At 37.4% G+C, this 20,776-nt stretch overlaps 1 protein-coding gene across 3 annotated transcripts in view; it reads left to right on the forward strand.

The window, feature by feature from the left end:
• The window catches only part of plxnb2b (plexin b2b), a 151,956-nt gene that overhangs the window by 117,223 nt on the left and 13,957 nt on the right, over positions 1-20,776 (forward strand). For all 3 annotated transcript variants that reach the window (XM_077210130.1, XM_077210131.1, XM_077210132.1), the window contains 18 exons: positions 683-794; positions 1,203-1,314; positions 3,273-3,374; positions 4,181-4,273; positions 4,544-4,631; positions 5,033-5,196; positions 5,529-5,677; positions 7,650-7,761; positions 8,476-8,612; positions 8,700-8,882; positions 10,299-10,410; positions 10,926-11,126; positions 15,177-15,356; positions 16,215-16,351; positions 16,445-16,545; positions 18,117-18,346; positions 18,903-19,084; positions 19,653-19,719. In XM_077210130.1, the coding sequence (XP_077066245.1) occupies positions 683-794; positions 1,203-1,314; positions 3,273-3,374; positions 4,181-4,273; positions 4,544-4,631; positions 5,033-5,196; positions 5,529-5,677; positions 7,650-7,761; positions 8,476-8,612; positions 8,700-8,882; positions 10,299-10,410; positions 10,926-11,126; positions 15,177-15,356; positions 16,215-16,351; positions 16,445-16,545; positions 18,117-18,346; positions 18,903-19,084; positions 19,653-19,719 (2,462 nt within the window). The remainder of the gene's footprint in view (positions 1-682; positions 795-1,202; positions 1,315-3,272; positions 3,375-4,180; positions 4,274-4,543; positions 4,632-5,032; positions 5,197-5,528; positions 5,678-7,649; positions 7,762-8,475; positions 8,613-8,699; positions 8,883-10,298; positions 10,411-10,925; positions 11,127-15,176; positions 15,357-16,214; positions 16,352-16,444; positions 16,546-18,116; positions 18,347-18,902; positions 19,085-19,652; positions 19,720-20,776) is intronic.

The following is a 20,776-nucleotide window of genomic DNA, read 5'->3' on the forward strand; positions in this document are numbered from 1 at the left end:
ATTTTAGTTACAGGTATATAATATTTAGTTATTTTATAAAGAATTATTTAAAAAGATGTATTTTATTTATTGTTTGGCTATATGTAAAGTAGCAATCCTGTTTGAATGGGAGTTTAAAGTAGTAGTTTAAATTGATAAATTATAATATATATGTGTATATATATATATATATATAATTATTATTATTAGCATTTTTAATTACTACATACTGTATATTATATGATTAAGTGTATTATTATTATTTACATGTTTTTTCAAACTCAAATTCTGTTATTTATTATGGAAAAATAAAAAGATATTGTTGCTCTCCTGTTTTTCAACACATCTGTCAAGCTACAAAAAGAGCAAAAATCACCATTAAAAAGCCCATATGACTGTGGACTCAAATTAAAGCTGTCTGATTTGTGAACTCCATATCAGTTCAAATTCAGCCTGTTCCTCATGCAAATCTTTGGAATTTAGTTAATGTAGACATATGAACTACTTTTATGGTCCTTTTAGGTTTTTTTTTTACGTCTGTTTAGGTTTCTTGCACCAAAGATAGATCATAATTTAATGTTTCATGACCATTTTTTATCCTCTCGCTGACCCACAGGTTGTTTTTGCTACTGTATCTTTAAGACATCTATGTGCAGATGACCTTTGCTATGATTGGCTAATCTGACCCCCGGTGTCTGTGTAGATTTTGTGGCGGTTCCGGTCCTCATCTTTGTGAACAGTAGTGTGGAGGTCGCGTCCAGCGAGTACAAGTTCTACAACTGCGCAGCGGCAGTCCGGAAAGCAGAAAACACACCGTACGTTTGCTGTCTCGCCTTCTATTGTCAGCGAGAGTGTGTGTGTCTCTCCGCTTTGTGCTGACACCACTGTGTGTATAATGAATACGAGCATCTGTAACGATGAGGTTTACTCATAAATTGTAATGCATCACTGAAGCTGGAATTGAATTTGCTTCTATAGAGACTTGCTTACGTTTTTTTTTTTCTCCAAGAGCAGGAAATTGCTTTCGTTTCTCATTCATTCATCACACATGAAAGTCGATCTCTCATCTCTTTTTTCCCCTTCTCCTTGTGTTTTTTTAAGAGCTCTGGGACATTGCTGATGAATGAGTATTATTTGAAGTGCACTAGGACTATATGTTTTTACTCCAACATTTACACGCTGATTAAAAATGTAACTGGATGGTTGCGCGTGTTTCTCCGCAGATGCACTTCCTGTGTGAGCAGCGCTTGGGGATGTCAGTGGAACATTGCGGCTCACACCTGCACGGATCTGAGCGACACAGAAACCGGTGCCAATATAATCAAACCCAGACAGGTACTGAGATGAGTCAAGCGAGCTCACATGCACCATTTTCTTTCTTTTTATCAGTAATTCTGTCTATTCCTACCCCAGTTAGCACACGTGCACTGCCGTTCAAAAGTTAGTTTTGAAAGAAAGAAATTAATACTTCAATTTAGCAAGGATGTAAAAATTGTAAACCCGAACAAGTTAGCAAAACTCAAAATCTGACGTGATCAGTTAAATAAAAAATTTTAAGTTAAGAAATTCAAAATTTGAGTAAGCAGAACTGGCAGATTTTTCTTTTGTACTCATACAGTTTATTTACTTTTAACTTGAAATATTTGAGTAAGCTTGTGCATTCATTTAACTTAAAATGATCATGTAATCTCAACTTAAATATTTTTAGTAGTGGAAACTTGGCTACACTGTAAAAAGTGATCAGTTGACTTAATTTAAAAAGTGAATACAGTTGAAAAAATTAAGTTATGTGAACTTGACAATTCCACATAATTTAATTTTTTACACATGAAGTTTATTTACTTAATAATTTGGAGGCAACTGATTTTCTCACTTTAAGTTAAGTCAACTGATAATTTTTCACAGTGAATGAGTATGACATTTTAGATAATTTAACATATATCTGTTCTCAAACTAAGCTTGTGCTCCGCTCATCACCACGATGGTAACTCCCCCCAAAAAAACACATAACATAAACTCTTTTAAATTAGCATAGAAAAACATGAAACACTGCTGAATCTCCCACTTAAGATTAATCTTGCACAAACATTTTTTTTAATGTAACACTTCATTTTAGCATTTACTCTCCCTTTCGATTGCCATGGCAAAGCATGCTTGGAAAAAGAAATCCCAGTCCAATTCCTGTTAAAATGAAGTTTGTCTAAATTAAAAGAAACAAGTTCATGAAACTCAAAACAATCTAACAATTCAGATTACTGGAAATGTGTCAGTTCTGTGAACTCAAAAGAACAAGAAAGTTCTAAATACCCATAAACGTTAATTTGATTGAACTAATTTGTTTAATTTAAGTTTGACCCTACTCAAATCAATTAATGTTTTGAGCATTAGGGTTTACAGTGAACTAAATGTTTTAAGCAAAATGCAAAAATTCAATCAGTTGGGATTCGGTTAGTTTAGGAGGAAAACAGGGAAGGCACACCTCCTCCGCTTATGTAGACATGTTTGGATAGTTTTGCTGCCTAAGTTGTCTTAAAGATGTCATCTCAAATGAAAAGTTGTTTATTAATGTATTTGATAACTTTAAGACCAGGAATGTGTGTTAGAAAATTAAAAACATTTTCTGAATGTCATTTTAACTTTAGACAGGAAGTGTTTTAGCAAAGTATTGCAGATGAGGAAACGTGCTAAAAATGACATGTATGAAAAAGCAGACATTGAATAAACGTCTTAGTGATGTATGTGTGCTATCAGCACCATTGATTGGGCCGCTTTGATTATTCATGCGATTCTCATCTTCAAACACCGGGTCCAACTGGTCCAGACATTTTATTTATTTATTTATTTAAACCGTTTCTTGGAGCATAAAGCTGAGTTATTGATATCCAGTGCCAGCAATTTCAGAAATGGCCTCCACACTGTTTGATATTTGCTGTTTCCTGGAACAGTCACATGTGGCTGATGAAATGTGGACACAAAGTAAATGACTTTACTCAGAAAGTTTTAATGTGAAACGTATTAGCTGAATCAGCTAAATGAAAAAAACAAATGGATGGGGACAAAAATGGATTATATGCAATTAAACCGAGTCGCCAATGTCAGTGAGGATATATTAGATTTCAGCTGTAAATAAACGGTTTCATTCATGCACGCCATCATGGTTAATGAGTTTTTCAGTTTCATTGTACGCTCGTTAATTTATGTTGGGTGTAAATTAAGAATTGCTCAGAAGATGGAGAAATCTCTTCTGCTGTAGAGGAAAGTACTAATTTATGGCAATCTTCTGTGTGATCTAGAACAAGAGCTGTCCACGCTTCGAGAACCCAGATCCCGTCCTTATCCCGGTCGGACACAAAACCCGGATCAGTTTTGAGGGCATCAATCTGGACCCGTACAAGGTGAGGTAAACTTCCTGGCCTCCATTTAACAGTAAATGTCTTCTTCAAGGTCACTAGGGATAAAATTTTTTTTATTAAATAAAAAAAAAAAAAAAAAAAATTTTAAATTATAAGTAATCTAATTACAAATAATATTATATATAATCACAAATAATTATTAAATACATTATATCTACGGAAAACTTACAGAATATAAATGAAATAAAATGTATTATTAAATAATTAATAAAATCAGCATATATTAACATTTGTTTAGAAAAGGCTCCAAATTATGATAATTCAAAGACTTTATTTTTTGAAATAATAAAAATACTTTTTATTTATATAATTAATCACACCAAAATAAAATGCTTAGTTAACAGCTCTAATATTAAGACTTGTTTTCTGATAATATGTCCATTTGATTTTTTTTAAGGTACAAGAATAATAATAATAATTATTATAATTTTTATTATATGTATAATTATATATACTTATTTATTTATTTATTTTTTAACTATGAAAAAATGGCGATAAAAAATAAACTTCAACATGTATTGTCATAAAGTCATTATGTTTTGCTTCTAAATTTTGCTTCAAGTCAGTTTGTCTTTTGTTTTTAAGGTTGTCTTTATATGTTTTCTGAACAACAAGAGACAAATACTGATTGAGAAATTTTTTTTTGGCAGTCTATTCATATCTGGTTAAAGTTTTCCTCTAAACGGGTCTCAAAGTCCGGCTTCTTCCATCATTTCCTGTCCTCTTACCTGTGAATAAATGTAAACAAAGGGTTTTCAGTTGATGTTTTCTGAACTGTGACTCATTAGGATCGTGATTTCACCATCGGAACGGAGCTGATGAATTTAGATCAAGATGTCAAGACAGAGTCGGGACCCTTCTACTCTTTCAGCGGACATGAGGTTAGCTTCAGTTTCTCTCTCTTTATTTTTCCTCATGTAGCCCAAGGTAGTCTGTTGTTCCTGTACTGTAAATATTTTTGTATTCAAAATTCTTGCTAAATGATACACAACCAATTACCAACATAACGATTCACTTCTTCAATGGCTCTTGTGGGAGTTTGAGATTATAGCTCCCCCTGTTGGAAAGTGTCCAGCCTGTAAATCATCCCTAATCTTCAATGTGGAGGAGAGAGCCGTCGGTGTTGACTCACCCTGTAATCTCTCTTCCAGTTTTCCTTTGATAAAGCTCACGAGACCAACGTTCTGTTCCATGTGAAAGACAAGCACACAGGAAAGAAGATCGACAGCAGTCTAAGTGGTAATCGCTCACACTCGCTTCGTTCCAAACCCATAGGACTTTCAGTCTTCTGTGGAACACAAAAGAAGATATTTTGAAGAATGTGATATTGATCAATAGTTCAATAAATAAGAAGTTAATGTATTATATTTTAGACAGAATATTGTCTGTTTTTCATGTTGGAAATGCTGTGGAAATGCATTCATGCCACCTCTGAGCTGCAATAAACGTCTGTAAATATACAGTATCTGAATACCAATTCAAAAAATCATGGCAGTTGAAGCCTAAACGTTCATGTGTAATAAACTATATGTTGAATTTAAAAAAAAAACGATTTCCTTCTAAAGCTACTTTCTGTAATTTTCTCATGTAAAACAATAATGATTTTTTTGGGTGTTTTGCCGTGTTTGTTTGTCTTCCAGTCACTCTGTATAACTGCTCTCTGGGACGTAAAGACTGCAGCTTGTGTAAGAACGCCGACCCCAAATATCAGTGTGTGTGGTGCAAGCAGACCAGCTCGTGTGTGTACGACCAGCTGTGTGCCTCTAAAGAGCTGGAGGAGTGTCCCGACCCCCAGATCACTGACGTGAGTACCCAATCATGGATTTTATGGGACACACGAGACATTTTCCAAGTTGGTGTTGTGCTTTTAACAATCGTCAATACTCAAAACACAACTCCGAAAGTTCAAGCAATAATTCATAACTTCTCTCATTCTCCTTCCCCATTTTTAAAAATGTTGAGGGTAAAAATCAATATAAACCTCAGATCACATTCTATTTATATGAGTGAATTACTGATGGGAATAGAAAGAAATCATTTTTACTGTTGTTATAGTGAGATTGGTTATCTCAGCTCATCTCTGTGGTCTTTTCTCAGAGCGGTCCATGATTAGGATCTTTTTGTAATGTATTTCAGATCACGCCGAGATACGGGCCGCTGAAAGGAGGAATAGCTGTCACGATTAAGGGCTCGAACCTGGGCGTTCAGAAGGACGACATTAAAAACATCACAGTGGCTGGAGTGCCGTGCAAACACCTGCGGGAACGCTACTCCGTCTCAACCAGGTAACATCAACAGAAGCTGAGACACTTTCCATGAATAGTGTTCAGAAAAAGGTTGATGTGTGTGTGTGTGTGTGTATATATAATTTTTTTTTTTTATGATCCTCCTATAAAATGACCCTTTCTGCAGTTTAGGCACCTATATATATGTATATATACTGTATAGCTATATCTCACCTATATATATATATATATACATAAAATTATATATATATATATATATATATGCTTAATCTGCAGAAAGGGTCATTTTTATTTGAGGATTGCAAATTTTGCAATCCTGTTACAAAAAACGCAGTTAAAACACTGATTTTTGTCTTTAGCTGCAAACCAAAAAAAAAACCTCAAAATTAAACAAACTATTTATACAAATGCCAAGATGTATGCAAAGGTGTGTGTGTGTGAGCAGACATTTGAATTTATATAAAGTATGTGTAATGTTTAAATAAATAAAGTAAGTTAGTAAGTTTGGGACCATATATTGGTTTATGTCTTTGTTGATAAACTTATATTCCAGCCAACGTAAAAACTTTTACATAAACTCTTGCACAAACGTGTTCGGTATTGAACGAGCTCCTATAAAATGAAATCCCTGCTGGACTTTGAGTGTGCAGATCTCTGTGGTACCAAATGGCCTGATTTTTTTTTTTTCTGTTAGCAAACGTCCTGTTTGAGAAATCTGGTTCATTCAAAGCTTAATAAAACAATAATTACCCAGAATTCGAACATTTAAAAATGACCTCAAGTATGATCTAAATAATCTTTTAGATGTTCTGCTCAAGGCTTCGTATCATGTTTGTCTATCCATGGAATATTAAATGTGCATGAGTTTGCCATTGCGTTCCCTCTTGTAGAACAACATTAGATTTGTACGTTTTTGAAATACGGAACAAGTTGTGTAGATTCAGAGACAACGATGAGGCAATGTCAGGCTTGGCTGAGTCAGTGATTCTGCATCAGGGTTTAGCAACTCTGTTGTGAGCGTTCAGCCTGACTGAGTGTTTGTCTGGCTGTTAACAAGTTTGAAAAGGATCTTTGAGCAGGAGAGTTTGGCTTCAGAATGGTAAATAAGCTCTCGCAGAGATCACTGTCAGAAGAGTCTGTCTGGGGAGGTTGATGTCCAGATTTCAGGGCAACAGAATATAAGTTTTCTGATTTGGCACATTTCAGACATAATGGATCTGGAATCTGTGGGTTTGTTGTTAATTAATAGCATCTTTTCGGCATGTTTTTAGATTGCCTTAGGTTGTTTTGGGTTATCTTGTCTTCTGCTCATTTTGACCTTGTCTGGAATCCATCAAGGGTTTCCACAATAAAAATGATTCCACCTCGTCCTTCAGTTTGTAAAAACATTAAGCTAGTTAGCATAGAACATGTATTTTCTAAATGTATTAATTTACTGTTTTATTTATAGTATTTCTTATATATATATATATATATATATATATATATATATATATATATATATGTGTGTGTGTGTGTGTGTGTGTGTGTGTGTGTGTGTGTGTGTGTGTGTGTGTGTGTGTGTGTGTGTGTGTGTGTGTGTGTGTGTGTGTGTGTGTGTGTGTATATTTATATATATAAGAAATACTATAAATAAAACCGTAAATTAATACATTTAGAAAATACATGTGTGTGTGTGTATATATATATATATATATATATATATATATTATTTATTTATTCATATTTTTTTACGCAATTAATGCAGCATCCATTTTTGTCCTTTCATCCTTCTGCTGCGTTACCTTAAATACATATGTTGACTGGCAGGTTGGACATCCTATCATTGCACGGACCGAATGCAATGATTGGACGAATATTTTTTGGTCCAGAGACTTCAACACAAGATATATGTAGGCCTACATGTTTTAATATTTAGGATCAGGATGTGGATGTGAAGAGAGTTTCAACCAGTATAACAAAAGGTGTTTATAAAAAAATAATTGCCTGTTTGTGTTTGTTTGTCTGGCAGTGTGGTGTGTGAAATTGGGCCGGTGACACTGTACAGAACCGGAGAGGTGGAAATAGAGGTGGGCAGAGGAAAAAAAGGCGTATCTACAAAAACGGTCCGCTTCACTTACAGGGTGAGTCACGATTCTCCATTACCCAGCATGCATTACACACATACTAATTCTGTGAAACTCCACTTGAGATCTCATCCGGAGGGCTGCAACTGTTTGCGTGAGTCAACGGGAGCTCTCTGCATCTGGTGTGTGTAGTGATGGGCTGGTGTGTGTGGTCACCGGTCGCATGCTCCTGCAGGAGTTACAATTATCAGCGGCTGACGGCTTTAGCAGAAATGATTGCATCAGTTTTTCAGGGAGATAGGCTGTCTCAGGCGCTCCCACAGGGAAACTCTGAGGGTGTGTGTTTGTTCAGAAAACTGATGGGTCTCGGACAGCACGCAGATACATTTCGTGGGATTATGTAATCATTACAATGAAATGGTAATGCTTAGAACACGTCTGTCATTCCTGGGTATTTGCAGCTCTTGTGCACATCATTATTATCCCCGTTCAAACGGTTTCTCCAAAATTATGCATGCCAGGCCAGTAGATGGCGATGTCACTTTGTAAAGAAACACACACACCTATAGACTGAACATGTGTACAAATTCACATTTTTGTAGTTTAAACAGAGACGATAATGGTACTGTTTCAAAAACTTGCACATTAAAACCAGTTTTCAGACCCACAAAACGCCGCTGTCATGTAAATGAACGACCAAAATGCATTTCCCGTTTTTAGTTGAAAACAGTGTAGTGTAAACGCCCCTAAATATGATCTTTGTTTCTGTAGGACCCCATAGCACAACACGTGTCTCCTAATCGAGGTCCTAAAGCAGGAGGAACCGTCCTGACTATTACTGGGATGGGCCTGAACACAGCTTCAAAAGAAGACCTTCAGATCTTCGTGGGCGACGTGCCCTGCAGAGTGTGAGTGCATCATGGGAAATGTAGTTTCTGTCTTTTTCATTAGATTTGCCATTTTTGGATTCATTTTTCCATCTTCCTCTCTGTTAGTGAGAGCTTTGGAGATCAGATCACCTGTAAATTGTCTGAGTATCTGGGAGATACGGTTCCATCAGCTCACCTCAACGTCAGAGTTCAATACGGCAAACACACCACAACCAGCATTGCGACGATCTTTCAGTTCTCAAGCAACCCTTCTGTGTCTGACCATCAGCCCAGGAGCAGCTTCATCTGGTCAGTTCTGTTTGCCAGAAAATACGCCATCCAATATTTTCCTTGCCACACAAAGCCATTCTTATATCATTACCCCATTTGTACGCTTATGAATTATTAACTTTTTCCCCGCCATTGAAGGAATTTTCCAGCTCTCCGTGTTTTCACTGTTATACGTTAGAGGCAACTTTATTATGCAACTTCTGAAAAAGTACTGAATCTCCAGATCAAAACACTGGTGAAGGAGGTGCAAAAACAAGCGATAAAATTGCATTGCTAATGCACGCTGTAGGGGGAAAGAATTAAGACATTATTTTGATATGGATATTTAATATTTTGAGAAATATCTTATTTATTGAGATAAAAATGTATTATGATAATGTTTACAATGATAATGTTTACAAGTATTTAAATATAGGTTTGTATGTATATTTAAAATTAAAATGTGTGTATTTATTTATTTATTTAATTTCCTTCCCCTTGGTTTAAATTTGGACAATCTGTATTTTTTTTTCTTTTCATTAAAAGTACCGTTATATAGTGTCTTGTAAATACCACCAAAAAAAGATTATTATTATGATTATTATGTTGATATTATGAATATTTTATCAGTTTATTATTATTTTTTATATTAACTCTTTCTATATATTTTTTACTTTTAAATTTAATTCATAATATAATAATATATGGAAAAAGTTAATAATACAAAATAATATATATAAAATGTATATATTAACTGTTTCTATATATTTTTTGGTTTATATATATTACTTATATGTTTATAAGTAATATATATATTGTATTTTAAATATATTTTTTATTATTATAACATTTATATAATTTATATTATTATTATTATATTATATTTATAATAAACAATTAAGAATTTATTTTTTTATTTTTTTATTTATTACTTTTTATATTATCATTTTATACATATTTAAATCTATATAATATATATATTATTTTGTATTTATATATATATAGAATAAGTTATACATTATTTATATATTATTGAATACATTATTTTATACATTATTATTTACATTATTTATATACAGTTTTGTGTATTTATTTTATAGAGAGAACATCAATATATATATATTATATATATTATATATATATATTATTTTGTATTAAAATATATAGAATAAGTTATACATTATTTATATACAGTTTTGTGTATTTTATTTAGAGACAACATCATATAAACAAGACAAAAATTGTATTTACTTATTTACAATAATAATTAATACAAATAATTTTTATATAAATTACTTTTTATATAAATAATGACTATTTATTATTTAAATTTTAATACATGTATATATTTTGCTGCCCTTCAGCAGTGTAACCTCAAACTTAGTTAAAAAATATATATATATATATATATATATATATATATATTGTTGTGTTATGATTGTGTGTATATTTCAGTGGTGGCAGAAAAATCCTAGTGTTCGGTTCTGGATTTGACCTGGTCCAGAAAGCTACTATCAGGGTGGTGGCTTCCGCTGGAGAATGGTCTGAACAAGGCGTCCCAGAAGAGGCGAGTACCAGAAACCTTCAGGGGCTCTCAAGGGAAACGTCACTTGCTGTTTGTTTTTGTTTCATCTGTTCTTCTCACTGTTGGGTTTCCGTCTTGCATTGCTCAGGTTCTGATTGAAATGACGAGAGCTTTTCTGATTTGAAGCGCTCAACGAAACGGAGATTATACGAGCGTTTATCTAACGAGAAGCTTGATGAACGCTTCATTTCATCTCCCTTATCTGAGGAGGAGCTTTTGTGCTGTAGACCTTTCTCAAGCGGTCTCACTTCTTCCATCGCTCTTTCTCCATCTGTCTATCTAACAGATTTTTCCGCCCCCACTTTTAGAGACTTTTGCTGCTCCCCCTCAGAATATCAATAGATTTCCCAACAGCAGTGAAATCTGTTCCTCTTTGGTTTTGCATTCTGAGGGCTTTTTGGTCCATGTGCTCACAAAGGCTGCTGGGAAAAGAGTCAGAAACCTGAGGAGAGTTACATTTACAGAAGTGACATAAACTCAATTTCTCTCTTTCTCAGTTTGTCGAGGGTTTCACGCACAAAAACGACAGCGTGATCATGTTCATGTCCCCTGCGGTGATCGAGTCTCAGTTGTTCAGGACGTACGTGCAGCTGGATAACCTCCAGACGGAGCTGACCCCATTCCAGTATTATCCCGACCCAACGTTTGATCACCTCAGCAAGACTGTCATCACTGAAAACAGCATGATCATCGTCACCGTGAGTATCCGCTCCCCTGTCAATCAGACACGGTTTTTCACGCTTGTAAACGTGCATTTGGTGTGTCTCAGGGTCAGGTTTTTTCACGCTTGTAAACGTGCATTTGGTGTGTCTCAGGGTCAGGGTTTTTCACGCTTGTAAACGTGCATTTGGTGTGTCTCAGGGTCAGGTTTTTTCACGCTTGTAAACGTGCATTTGGTGTGTCTCAGGGTCAGGGATTTTCATACTTGTAAACGTGTGTTTGGTGTGTCTCAGGGTCAGGGATTTTCATACTTGTAAACGTGTGTTTGGTGTGTCCCAGGGTCGGGGTTTTTCACGCTTGTAAACATGCATTTGGTGTGTCTCAGGGTCATGGATTTTCATACTTGTAAACGTGTGTTTGGTGTGTCTCAGGGTCAGGGTTTTCACGCTTGTAAACGTGTGTTTGGTGTGTCTCAAGGTTTTTCACGCTTGTAAACGAGTGTTTGGTGTGTCTCAGGGTCATGGATTTTCATACTTGTAAACGTGTGTTTGGTGTGTCTCAGGATCAGGGTTTTCACGCTTGTAAACGTGTGTTTGGTGTGTCTCAGGGTCAGGGTTTTCACGCTTGTAAACGTGTGTTTGGTGTGTCTCAGGGTCAGGGTTTTCACGCTTGTAAATGAGTGTTTGGTGTGTCTCAGGGTCGGGGTTTTCACGCTTGTAGACATGTGTTTGGTGTGTCTCAGGGTCAGGGTTTTCACGCTTGTAAACGAGTGTTTGGTGTGTCTCAGGGTCAGGGTTTTCACGCTTGTAAACGTGTGTTTGGTGTGTCTCAGGGTCAGGGTTTTCACGCTTGTAAACGAGTGTTTGGTGTGTCTCAGGGTCAGGGGTTTTCACGCTTGTAAACGAGTGTTTGGTGTGTCTCAGGGTCAGGGTTTTCACGCTTGTAAACGTGTGTTTGGTGTGTCTCAGGGTCAGGGTTTTCACGCTTGTAAATGAGTGTTTGGTGTGTCTCAGGGTCAGGGTTTTCACGCTTGTAAACGATTGTTTGGTGTGTCTCAGGGTCAGGGTTTTCACGCTTGTAAACGTGTGCTTGGTGTGTCTCAGGGTTTTTCACGCTTGGAAACGTGTGTTTGGTGTGTCTCAGGGTCAGGGTTTTCACGCTTGTAAATGAGTGTTTGGTGTGTCTCAGGGTCAGGGTTTTCACGCTTGTAAACGTGTGTTTGGTGTGTCTCAGGGTCAGGGTTTTCACGCTTGTAAACGTGTGTTTGGTGTGTCTCAGGGTCAGGGTTTTCACGCTTGTAAACGTGTGTTTGGTGTGTCTCAGGGTCAGGGTTTTCACGCTTGTAAATGAGTGTTTGGTGTGTCTCAGGGTCGGGGTTTTCACGCTTGTAGACATGTGTTTGGTGTGTCTCAGGGTCAGGGTTTTCACGCTTGTAAACGAGTGTTTGGTGTGTCTCAGGGTCAGGGTTTTCACGCTTGTAAACGTGTGTTTGGTGTGTCTCAGGGTCAGGGTTTTCACGCTTGTAAACGTGTGTTTGGTGTGTCTCAGGGTCAGGGTTTTTCACGCTTGTAAACGAGTGTTTGGTGTGTATCAGGGTCAGGGTTTTCACGCTTGTAAATGAGTGTTTGGTGTGTCTCAGGGTCGGGGTTTTCACGCTTGTAAACATGTGTTTGGTGTGTCTCAGGGTCAGGGTTTTCACGCTTGTAAACGTGTGTTTGGTGTGTCTCAGGGTCAGGGTTTTCACGCTTGTAAACGTGTGTTTGGTGTGTCTCAGGGTCAGGGTTTTCACGCTTGTAAATGTGTGTTTGGTGTGTCCCAGGGTCAGCGGTTTTCACACTTGTAAACGTGTGCTTGGTGTGTCTCAGGGTCATGGTTTTCACGCTTGTAAACGTGTTTGGTGTGTCTCAGGGTCAGGGTTTTCACGCTTGTAAACGTGTGTTTGGTGTGTCTCAGGGTCAGGGTTTTCACTCTTGTAAACGTGTGTTTGGTGTGTCTCAGGGTCAGGGTTTCACGCTTGTAAACGTGTGTTTGGTGTGTCTCAGGGTCGGGGTTTTTCACGCTTGGAAACGAGTGTTTGGTGTGTCTCAGGGTCAGGGTTTTTCACGCTTGTAAAGGAGTGTTTTTGGTGTGTCTCAGGGTCTGGGTTTTTCACGCTTGTAAACGTGTGTTTGGTGTGTCAGGGTTTTTCACGCTTGTAAATGAGTGTTTGGTGTGTCTCAGGGTCAGGGTTTTTCAAGCTTGTAAACGAGTGTTTGGTGTGTCTCAGGGTCAGGGTTTTCACGCTTGTAAACGTGTGTTTGGTGTGTCTTAGGGTCTGGGTTTTTCACGCTTGTAAACGATTGTTTGGTGTGTCTCAGGGTCAGGGTTTTTCACGCTTGTAAACGAGTGTTTGGTGTGTCTCAGGGTCGGGGTTTTCACGCTTGTAAACGTGCGTTTGGTGTGTCTCAGGGTCAGGGGTTTTCACGTTTGTAAACGTGTGTTTGGTGTGTCTCAGGGTCTCGGTTTTTCACGCTTGTAAACGAGTGTTTGGTTTGTCTCAGGGTCAGGGTTTTTCACGCTTGTAAACGAGTGTTTGGTGTGTCTCAGGGTCAGGGTTTTCACGCTTATAAAAGTGTGTTTGGTGTGTCTCAGGGTTTTTCACGCTGGTACACGTGTGTTTGGTGTGTCTCAGGGTCTGGGTTTTTCACGCTTGTAAACAAGTGTTTGGTGTGTCTCAGGGTCTGGGTTTTTCACGCTTGTAAACGAGTGTTTGGTGTGTCTCAGGGTCAGTGTTTTTCACGCTTGTAAACGAGTGTTTGGTGTGTCTCAGGGTCTCGGTTTTTCACGCTTGTAAACGAGTGTTTGGTTTGTCTCAGGGTCAGGGTTTTTCACGCTTGTAAACGAGTGTTTGGTGTGTCTCAGGGTCTGGGTTTTTCACGCTTGTAAACGAGTGTTTGGTGTGTCTCAGGGTCTGGGTTTTTCACGCTTGTAAACGAGTGTTTGGTGTGTCTCAGGGTCAGGGTTTTTCACGCTTGTAAACAAGTGTTTGGTGTGTCTCAGGGTCAGGGTTTTTCACACTTGTAAACGAGGGTTTGGTGTGTCTCAGGTTCAGGGTTTTTCACGCTTGTAAACGAGTGTTTGGTGTGTCTCCAAGTCTGGGGTTTTCCCGCTTGTAAACGAGTGTTTGGTGTGTCTCAGGGTTTTTCACACTCTTAAACGAGTGTTTGGTGTGTCTCAGAGTCTGGGTTTTTCACGCTTGTAAATGAGTGTTTGGTGTGTCTCAGGGTCGGGTTTTTCACGCTTGTAAACGAGTGTTTGGTGTGTCTCAGGGTCGGGTTTTTCACGCTTGTAAATGAGTGTTTGGTGTGTCTCAGGGTCTGGGTTTTTCACGCTTGTAAACGAGTGTTTGGTGTGTCTCAGGGTCAGGGTTTTTCACGCTTGTAAACAAGTGTTTGGTGTGTCTCAGGGTCTAGGTTTTTCACGCTTGTAAACGAGTGTTTGGTGTGTCTCAGGGTCTGGGTTTTTCACGCTTGTAAATGAGTGTTTGGTGTGTCTCAGGGTCAGGGGTTTTCACAGTTGTAAATGAGTGTTTGGTGTGTCTCAGGGTCAGGGTTTTTCACGCTTGTAAACGAGTGTTTGGTGTGTCTCAGGGTCTGGGTTTTTCACGCTTGTAAACGAGTGTTTGGTGTGTCTCAGGGTCTGAGTTTTTCACGCTTGTAAATGAGTGTTTGGTGTGTCTCAGGGTCAGGGGTTTTCACAGTTGTAAACGAGTGTTTGGTGTGTCTCAGGGTCAGGGGTTTTCACAGTTGTAAATGAGTGTTTGGTGTGTCTCAGGGTCAGGGTTTTTCACGCTTGTAAATGAGTGTTTGGTGTGTCTCAGGGTCTGGGTTTTTCACGCTTGTAAACGAGTGTTTGGTGTGTCTCAGGGTCTGGGTTTTCATGCTTGTAAACGAGTGTTTGGTGTGTCTCAGGGTCGGGGTTTTTCACGCTTGTAAACGAGTGTTTGGTGTGTCTCAGGGTCAGGGTTTTTCACGCTTGTAAACAAGTGTTTGGTGTGTCTCAGAGTCTGGGTTTTTCACGCTTGTAAATGTGTGTTTGGTGTGTCTCAGGGTCGGGGGTTTTCCAGCGCGATGACAGCGAGGGAGGCGCAGGCGTTTGTAGGGGATGTTCAGTGTAACGTCAACACACTACAGGAGGATAAACTATTCCTGGACCCGCCCTCCACTGTACCCAGAGCTCGATCCAAGAGACTGAGGAGAGATACTGGCTCTGACCCGCTGGACCTACTGGTGAGAAAACAACTTCCATGCATCCATACATCCATCCATCCATCAATCCTTCTGTCCTTCCATCCATCCATCATTCTGTCCTCTTGCCAGATTTTCATCCATCCATCTGTCCTTCCATCTATCCATCCATCATCCATCCGTCCATCCATCTTTAAACCATCCTTCATCCATCCACATATTCATCCATCCTTCCTTCCATCATCCATCCATCAAACTTTCCATCCCTCAAGCCACATATTCACACATCCATACATCCTTTCATCCTTCTAGACACATATTCGTCCATACATCCGTCTATCATTTCATCTATTCATCCATCCATTCGTCCATCCATTCCTCCTTCCAGCCACTTATTCATCCATCCATCCGTCTATCATTCCATCCATCATCCATCCGTCCTTCCAGGCACATATTCATCCATCCATCCTTTTTATATTTTAAAAAATTTATTTGTTTTTGTTTATTTATATATCCATCAGTCCATTTATCAGTTATCTCTCTGTCCACTTATTCATCTATTTTGTTTATATATATATATAATTAAATATCCATCCACCTATTTATCTATTTATCCATTTCTTTATATTCTTTACTTTTTATAAATAGTTATTAAACAAAATAAAATAAATACATTTTTATATTATATTTTATATTTTATTATTAATTGTATTTTGTATATTTTTGTGTGTTTATATATGTATATATTTTATTAGTTTGTTGGTGTTTATTCAATTTATTCATTTATCTATCTGTTAATTCATCCATCTATCCATCCATCTGTAATACAGTCTCTCTCTCTCTCTCTCTCTCTCTCTCTCTCTTTCTCTCTCTTTCTCTCTCTCTCTCTCTCTCTCTCAGATTAAGTTTGGCAATGGGGAGTGGATGGTCGGCTCTGTTCGGTACGAGAGGAGGTACAATCTCCCGTTGCCCATCATCATCCCGGCGGTGGTCGTTCCCATGCTGCTGATTATCGCCATCTCTGTCGTCTGCTACAGGTTTCAAAGAAGAACTGCTTTTCCCACAATGCCCTTGAGGTATGAACGTTTCATGTAATGAATTCATGAATTCATCTGATCATCTCTGTGTAGGAGGAAGAGCCAGCAGGCAGAACGAGAGTACGAGAAAGTGAAGCATCAGCTGGAGAATCTGGAAGAGAGTGTTCGTGACCGCTGCAAAAAAGAGTTCACAGGTCACACATGCACACATTATCCCCTTACCATGGCAGCAGGGGTGTTTTTAGCATGATTTAAACTAGAAAACAGCAACAGAAATATTATATGTCTGACCTTAATCAACTATTCATTGAAGATATGTTGAAGATATCTGTTTCCATGCGAATGGCTTCTGTAACATCTTTGAATTGCAAACTGTCTCGTGACTAAAGCACGCTAATGAAGCATGGCCGCTAAAAATATCGAAACGTAAATAAATAAAAAAATCTAAAACTAGTTGACCTCACTAATTATCTGGTTCGTTGTTGGATGACAATATTCCTAGTCAGTATTTAGAGAGTAGCTGTTTTATTGATTCATTAAATAATTGATTGTTTATCTGAACTTCCAGCTATTTATTAATCAATTATTTATTCATCCACCTATTTCTTTCTTTATTTAGTTTATCTATCGTCCACCAATTAATTTTTTTATTCAATTAATCTATTGATCTCTTTTGTCCTATCTATTGTTTATCTGTCCATTTACTTTTATTTATTTTTCAATTAATCCATTATTGATTCATCCATCTAATTTTTTATTTATTTATTTGTCTATCAACTGTTTTTCTATTCATCCACCTATTTATTCATGAATCAATTAATCTGTTATTTATCTATCCATTCACCTAATTTTATTTATTTATTTATTTGTCAATTGTTTATCTGGCCATTCATATTTATTTATTTATATTGATGTTATATATCTTTCAGCCGTTTATCTACAGGGTATCCGCGGGATCTTGAAAAGTATTAAAAGGTGATAAATCAATTTTGGGAAAATTAAGACCCTTAAAAAGTATTAAAAAGTCTTATCACGGCTTTATAAAGTCTTACATTTTGAAAGTATTTTTTCTGAATTAGCTGTCCAACAGTTTGAGTCCCAAAAACGTCGTAAAAGTGTGTGAATTTGGTAATTTTTATTAAAAAAACGAAGAACTGAGGCACATGTCTGCATGATTGTTGTTGAGGGTGGAGCAAAGTTTTGTTTTGTTTTTTAATAAACTTTGCTTTGATTTACTATCCCAGCCTATTTGATTTTTTTTTTATCAGAGTAGTCTTTATAACAAACTAAAACTGTTAAGTTAAAAGTATCACTGATGTAAATGGTTACAGCTTGAAGTGGCGGTGAGGTATTAAAAAATATTGAGAAGGTCTTGAAAAAGTCTTGAAAAGGTATTAAAATTAACTTCAAGATTCCTGCATATACCCTGATCTATAAATCAACTTATTTGTTATTTAATTTATCTGTCAATTGTATCAATCAACTATCTATCCTTTCACCTACTTATTTATTTTTATATTTATGTATTTATCAACTGTTTATCTATCCCTCCAGCAATTTATTTATTTATCCATAAATGGTATTTGCAACGCTGCCTCAAATTTTGGCCAGAATGATTGATAATTTCAGATTGTAGTGTGATTCTGACACACAAATTAAAATAGGAGCTTTAATTCTGAGTTTGAACTGATTGAATAAGTTTACCTGGATTTAAAGTGTTGATTTTGAAGCTATGCTGACGTAGACCATGTCATTTCCTTTGTAGATCTAATGATCGAAATGGAGGACCACACTAACGACATAAGCGAGGGCCGGATCCCGTTCCTGGATTACAAGACCTACACGGACCGCGTCTTCTTCCTGCCCTCTAAAGATGGAGCCAATGACGTCATGATCACCGGCAAACTGGATATCCCAGAATCCCGCAGGGCTACGGTCACCCAGGCGCTGAACCAGTTCTCCAACCTGCTCAACAGCAAAACCTTCCTCATCAATGTATGAAACACAAACACACTGTAATTATGATCAATTTCTAGACATCTACAGCACTTCACCTGCTCATTTTAAACAGTTAATAGCGGGAAAGGTCAGTAAATGAATATCTGACGATAAATGTCAGGGGTTTTCTCAGACAAACACATGCATCAGTGATGGAGCCCTATAGACATCTAGCAGACATTCGCTCAATTATACCGAATGACACTAAAAGGGCCCCAGAGGACTCAATCAGCTCCTGCACTCTCATTAAGGTCTTTTATATTCATGGCCCAAACACAATTAAACTTTTACATCTAATGAAACGCATGAATACACGTAAACAACCACACCGGCAGTGTTTTAAGACTGGCCTGTAATTATCTTCCCAGTGTTTATATGGTTACGCACGACACACAAAAGCCAAAACATAACCAGACATCATTAAACATAATAATCATTAGAGTATAACAAGACGCTAGTTTAAGATGTAAATCGGAATGCTCCACAGTTTTAATCATACAGGAAAGTTGATTTTATTTAATTAGTGCTTGTAAACCATAATTTGTGTGTGTAGTTTATCAGAACGCTGGAGGGCCGTCCGGATTTTAACGCCAGGGCCAAAGTGTACTTCGCGTCTCTGCTGACCGTAGCGCTTCACGGTAAACTGGAGTATTACACAGACATCATGAGGACGCTTCTGCTGAAGCTCATGGAGGATTACGTTCACAGCAAGAATCCTAAACTGCTGCTCCGCAGGTGAGACGACGTCTGACCCAAGATACTTGGCTTATCGCATGGATACTTATTGCATAAAAATGGCAAGAATTTTTCAAATCCGCAATCTGATTGGCTTCATGCGCAACGCTCACCAGCGCCTTGTTTGATTGTCATAGTTGGGTGCTGATGCTAATTATCGTTGTTTGTTATTGACTCAAATTAGTGTACAAGTGTTCATTAAAGCAGTAAGCCACTCGAGGCCGTGGGTTATAGTGATCTTACCACAGTTAAGGAGTGTTGTTGAAGCAGAAACCACTTAAAATCTCTGTAATGTATGGCCTCCAGTGGCTTATTGCTTTCATTAAAAGCCAGCAACCGCAACATAATAAAAACACATAAGTGTTCAATAAATAACTATGTTAATTCTTCATAGTAATCATAATACAATTCTTCTGTCATGTAATCTAGTTTAGCCTGACTGAAGGCTGTTCAGCAAATTGCTGTTATTAAAGTGTTTAACTGACAGGTCAGATTGAATAACGGCTTCAAATGTGACTGCCAGAACTGTCAGTTTTATTATAAATAATGTGTGTGTGTGTTGTCGCAGGTCTGAGACTGTGGTGGAAAGGATGCTGAGTAACTGGATGTCCATCTGTCTCTATCAGTACCTCAAGGTAAAATATCAAACAGGACGCACAATCATAAAGATTCGCTCATATTTAATTTCACAATACATCAGGATTTTATGGAACCTTGTTTCCACCACGGAATAAAAAAGTAGAAAAGGTAATTACGACTTTATATCTCACAATTCTGACTTTTTTTCTTGCAATTGCAAGTTTATATATTGCCATTCTGACTTTATAAGTCGCTATTCATACTTTGCAGTCACGTGACTAGCATGGATACCTGGCAGGCAACAAACGCTGAAAAAGCGGCAAATTTCCAATACTAGCCTAGCCCACAACTACTAGCCCACAACTCTGCCATCTGTGAAAATAAAAAGCAGCTTCAAAAACTTGTTTAAAAAGAAATATTCTTCTAATTTTTTACTGTCATTAATGTAGGTCCACAAGAGAAATATTAAGCCAGTAAATTAAGATATTCGCTATACTGTTATATCCATCGTCGTCTCTGAGAGAACGCGATGTTAATGCAGCGACAGATGCTGAAAGCTCAGTGTGTTTCTACTTTCACTTTCAGGGAATGAGCGCGTTAAACATGCACGGTCTTAATCCGATTATGCTGAATAATAGTGGATCCAATCGCACAACAACTATCTGGCATGTCGTTTACACCTCAAAACACCGACTTTTGTATATTAAAACTGGCGACGTCCTGGCAAGATCCTTGATTAGTTTACTGGGTTTCCTTGCTAGAGAACGACTCTCTTGCCCGCCAGCCAGCACTTGTGACGTCACCTGCAAAGGATGAATTGCGAGTTTAAATCACACAATAAAAAAAAAAGTCAGAATTGTGAGATATAAACTCACAATTGCAAAAAAGTCAGAATTGTGAGATATAAACTTGCAACTGCGAGGAAAAAAGTCAGAATTGCAATATATGCTCGCAATTACGAAAAAAAAAATCAGAATTGTGAGAGATAAACTCGCAATTGCGTAGGAAAAAGTCAAGATTGTCAGATATAAACTTGCTATTGCGGAAAAAAAGTCAGAATTGTGAGGTATAAACTAAAAAATAATTGCTTTTATATTATTATTATAAAATAAT

The sequence above is a fragment of the Siphateles boraxobius genome, unplaced genomic scaffold, assembly GCF_051911475.1.
Source record: "Siphateles boraxobius isolate OS27281-9 unplaced genomic scaffold, OSU_SipBor_1 65, whole genome shotgun sequence".
NCBI classification, from domain to species: Eukaryota; Metazoa; Chordata; class Actinopteri; order Cypriniformes; family Leuciscidae; genus Siphateles; species Siphateles boraxobius.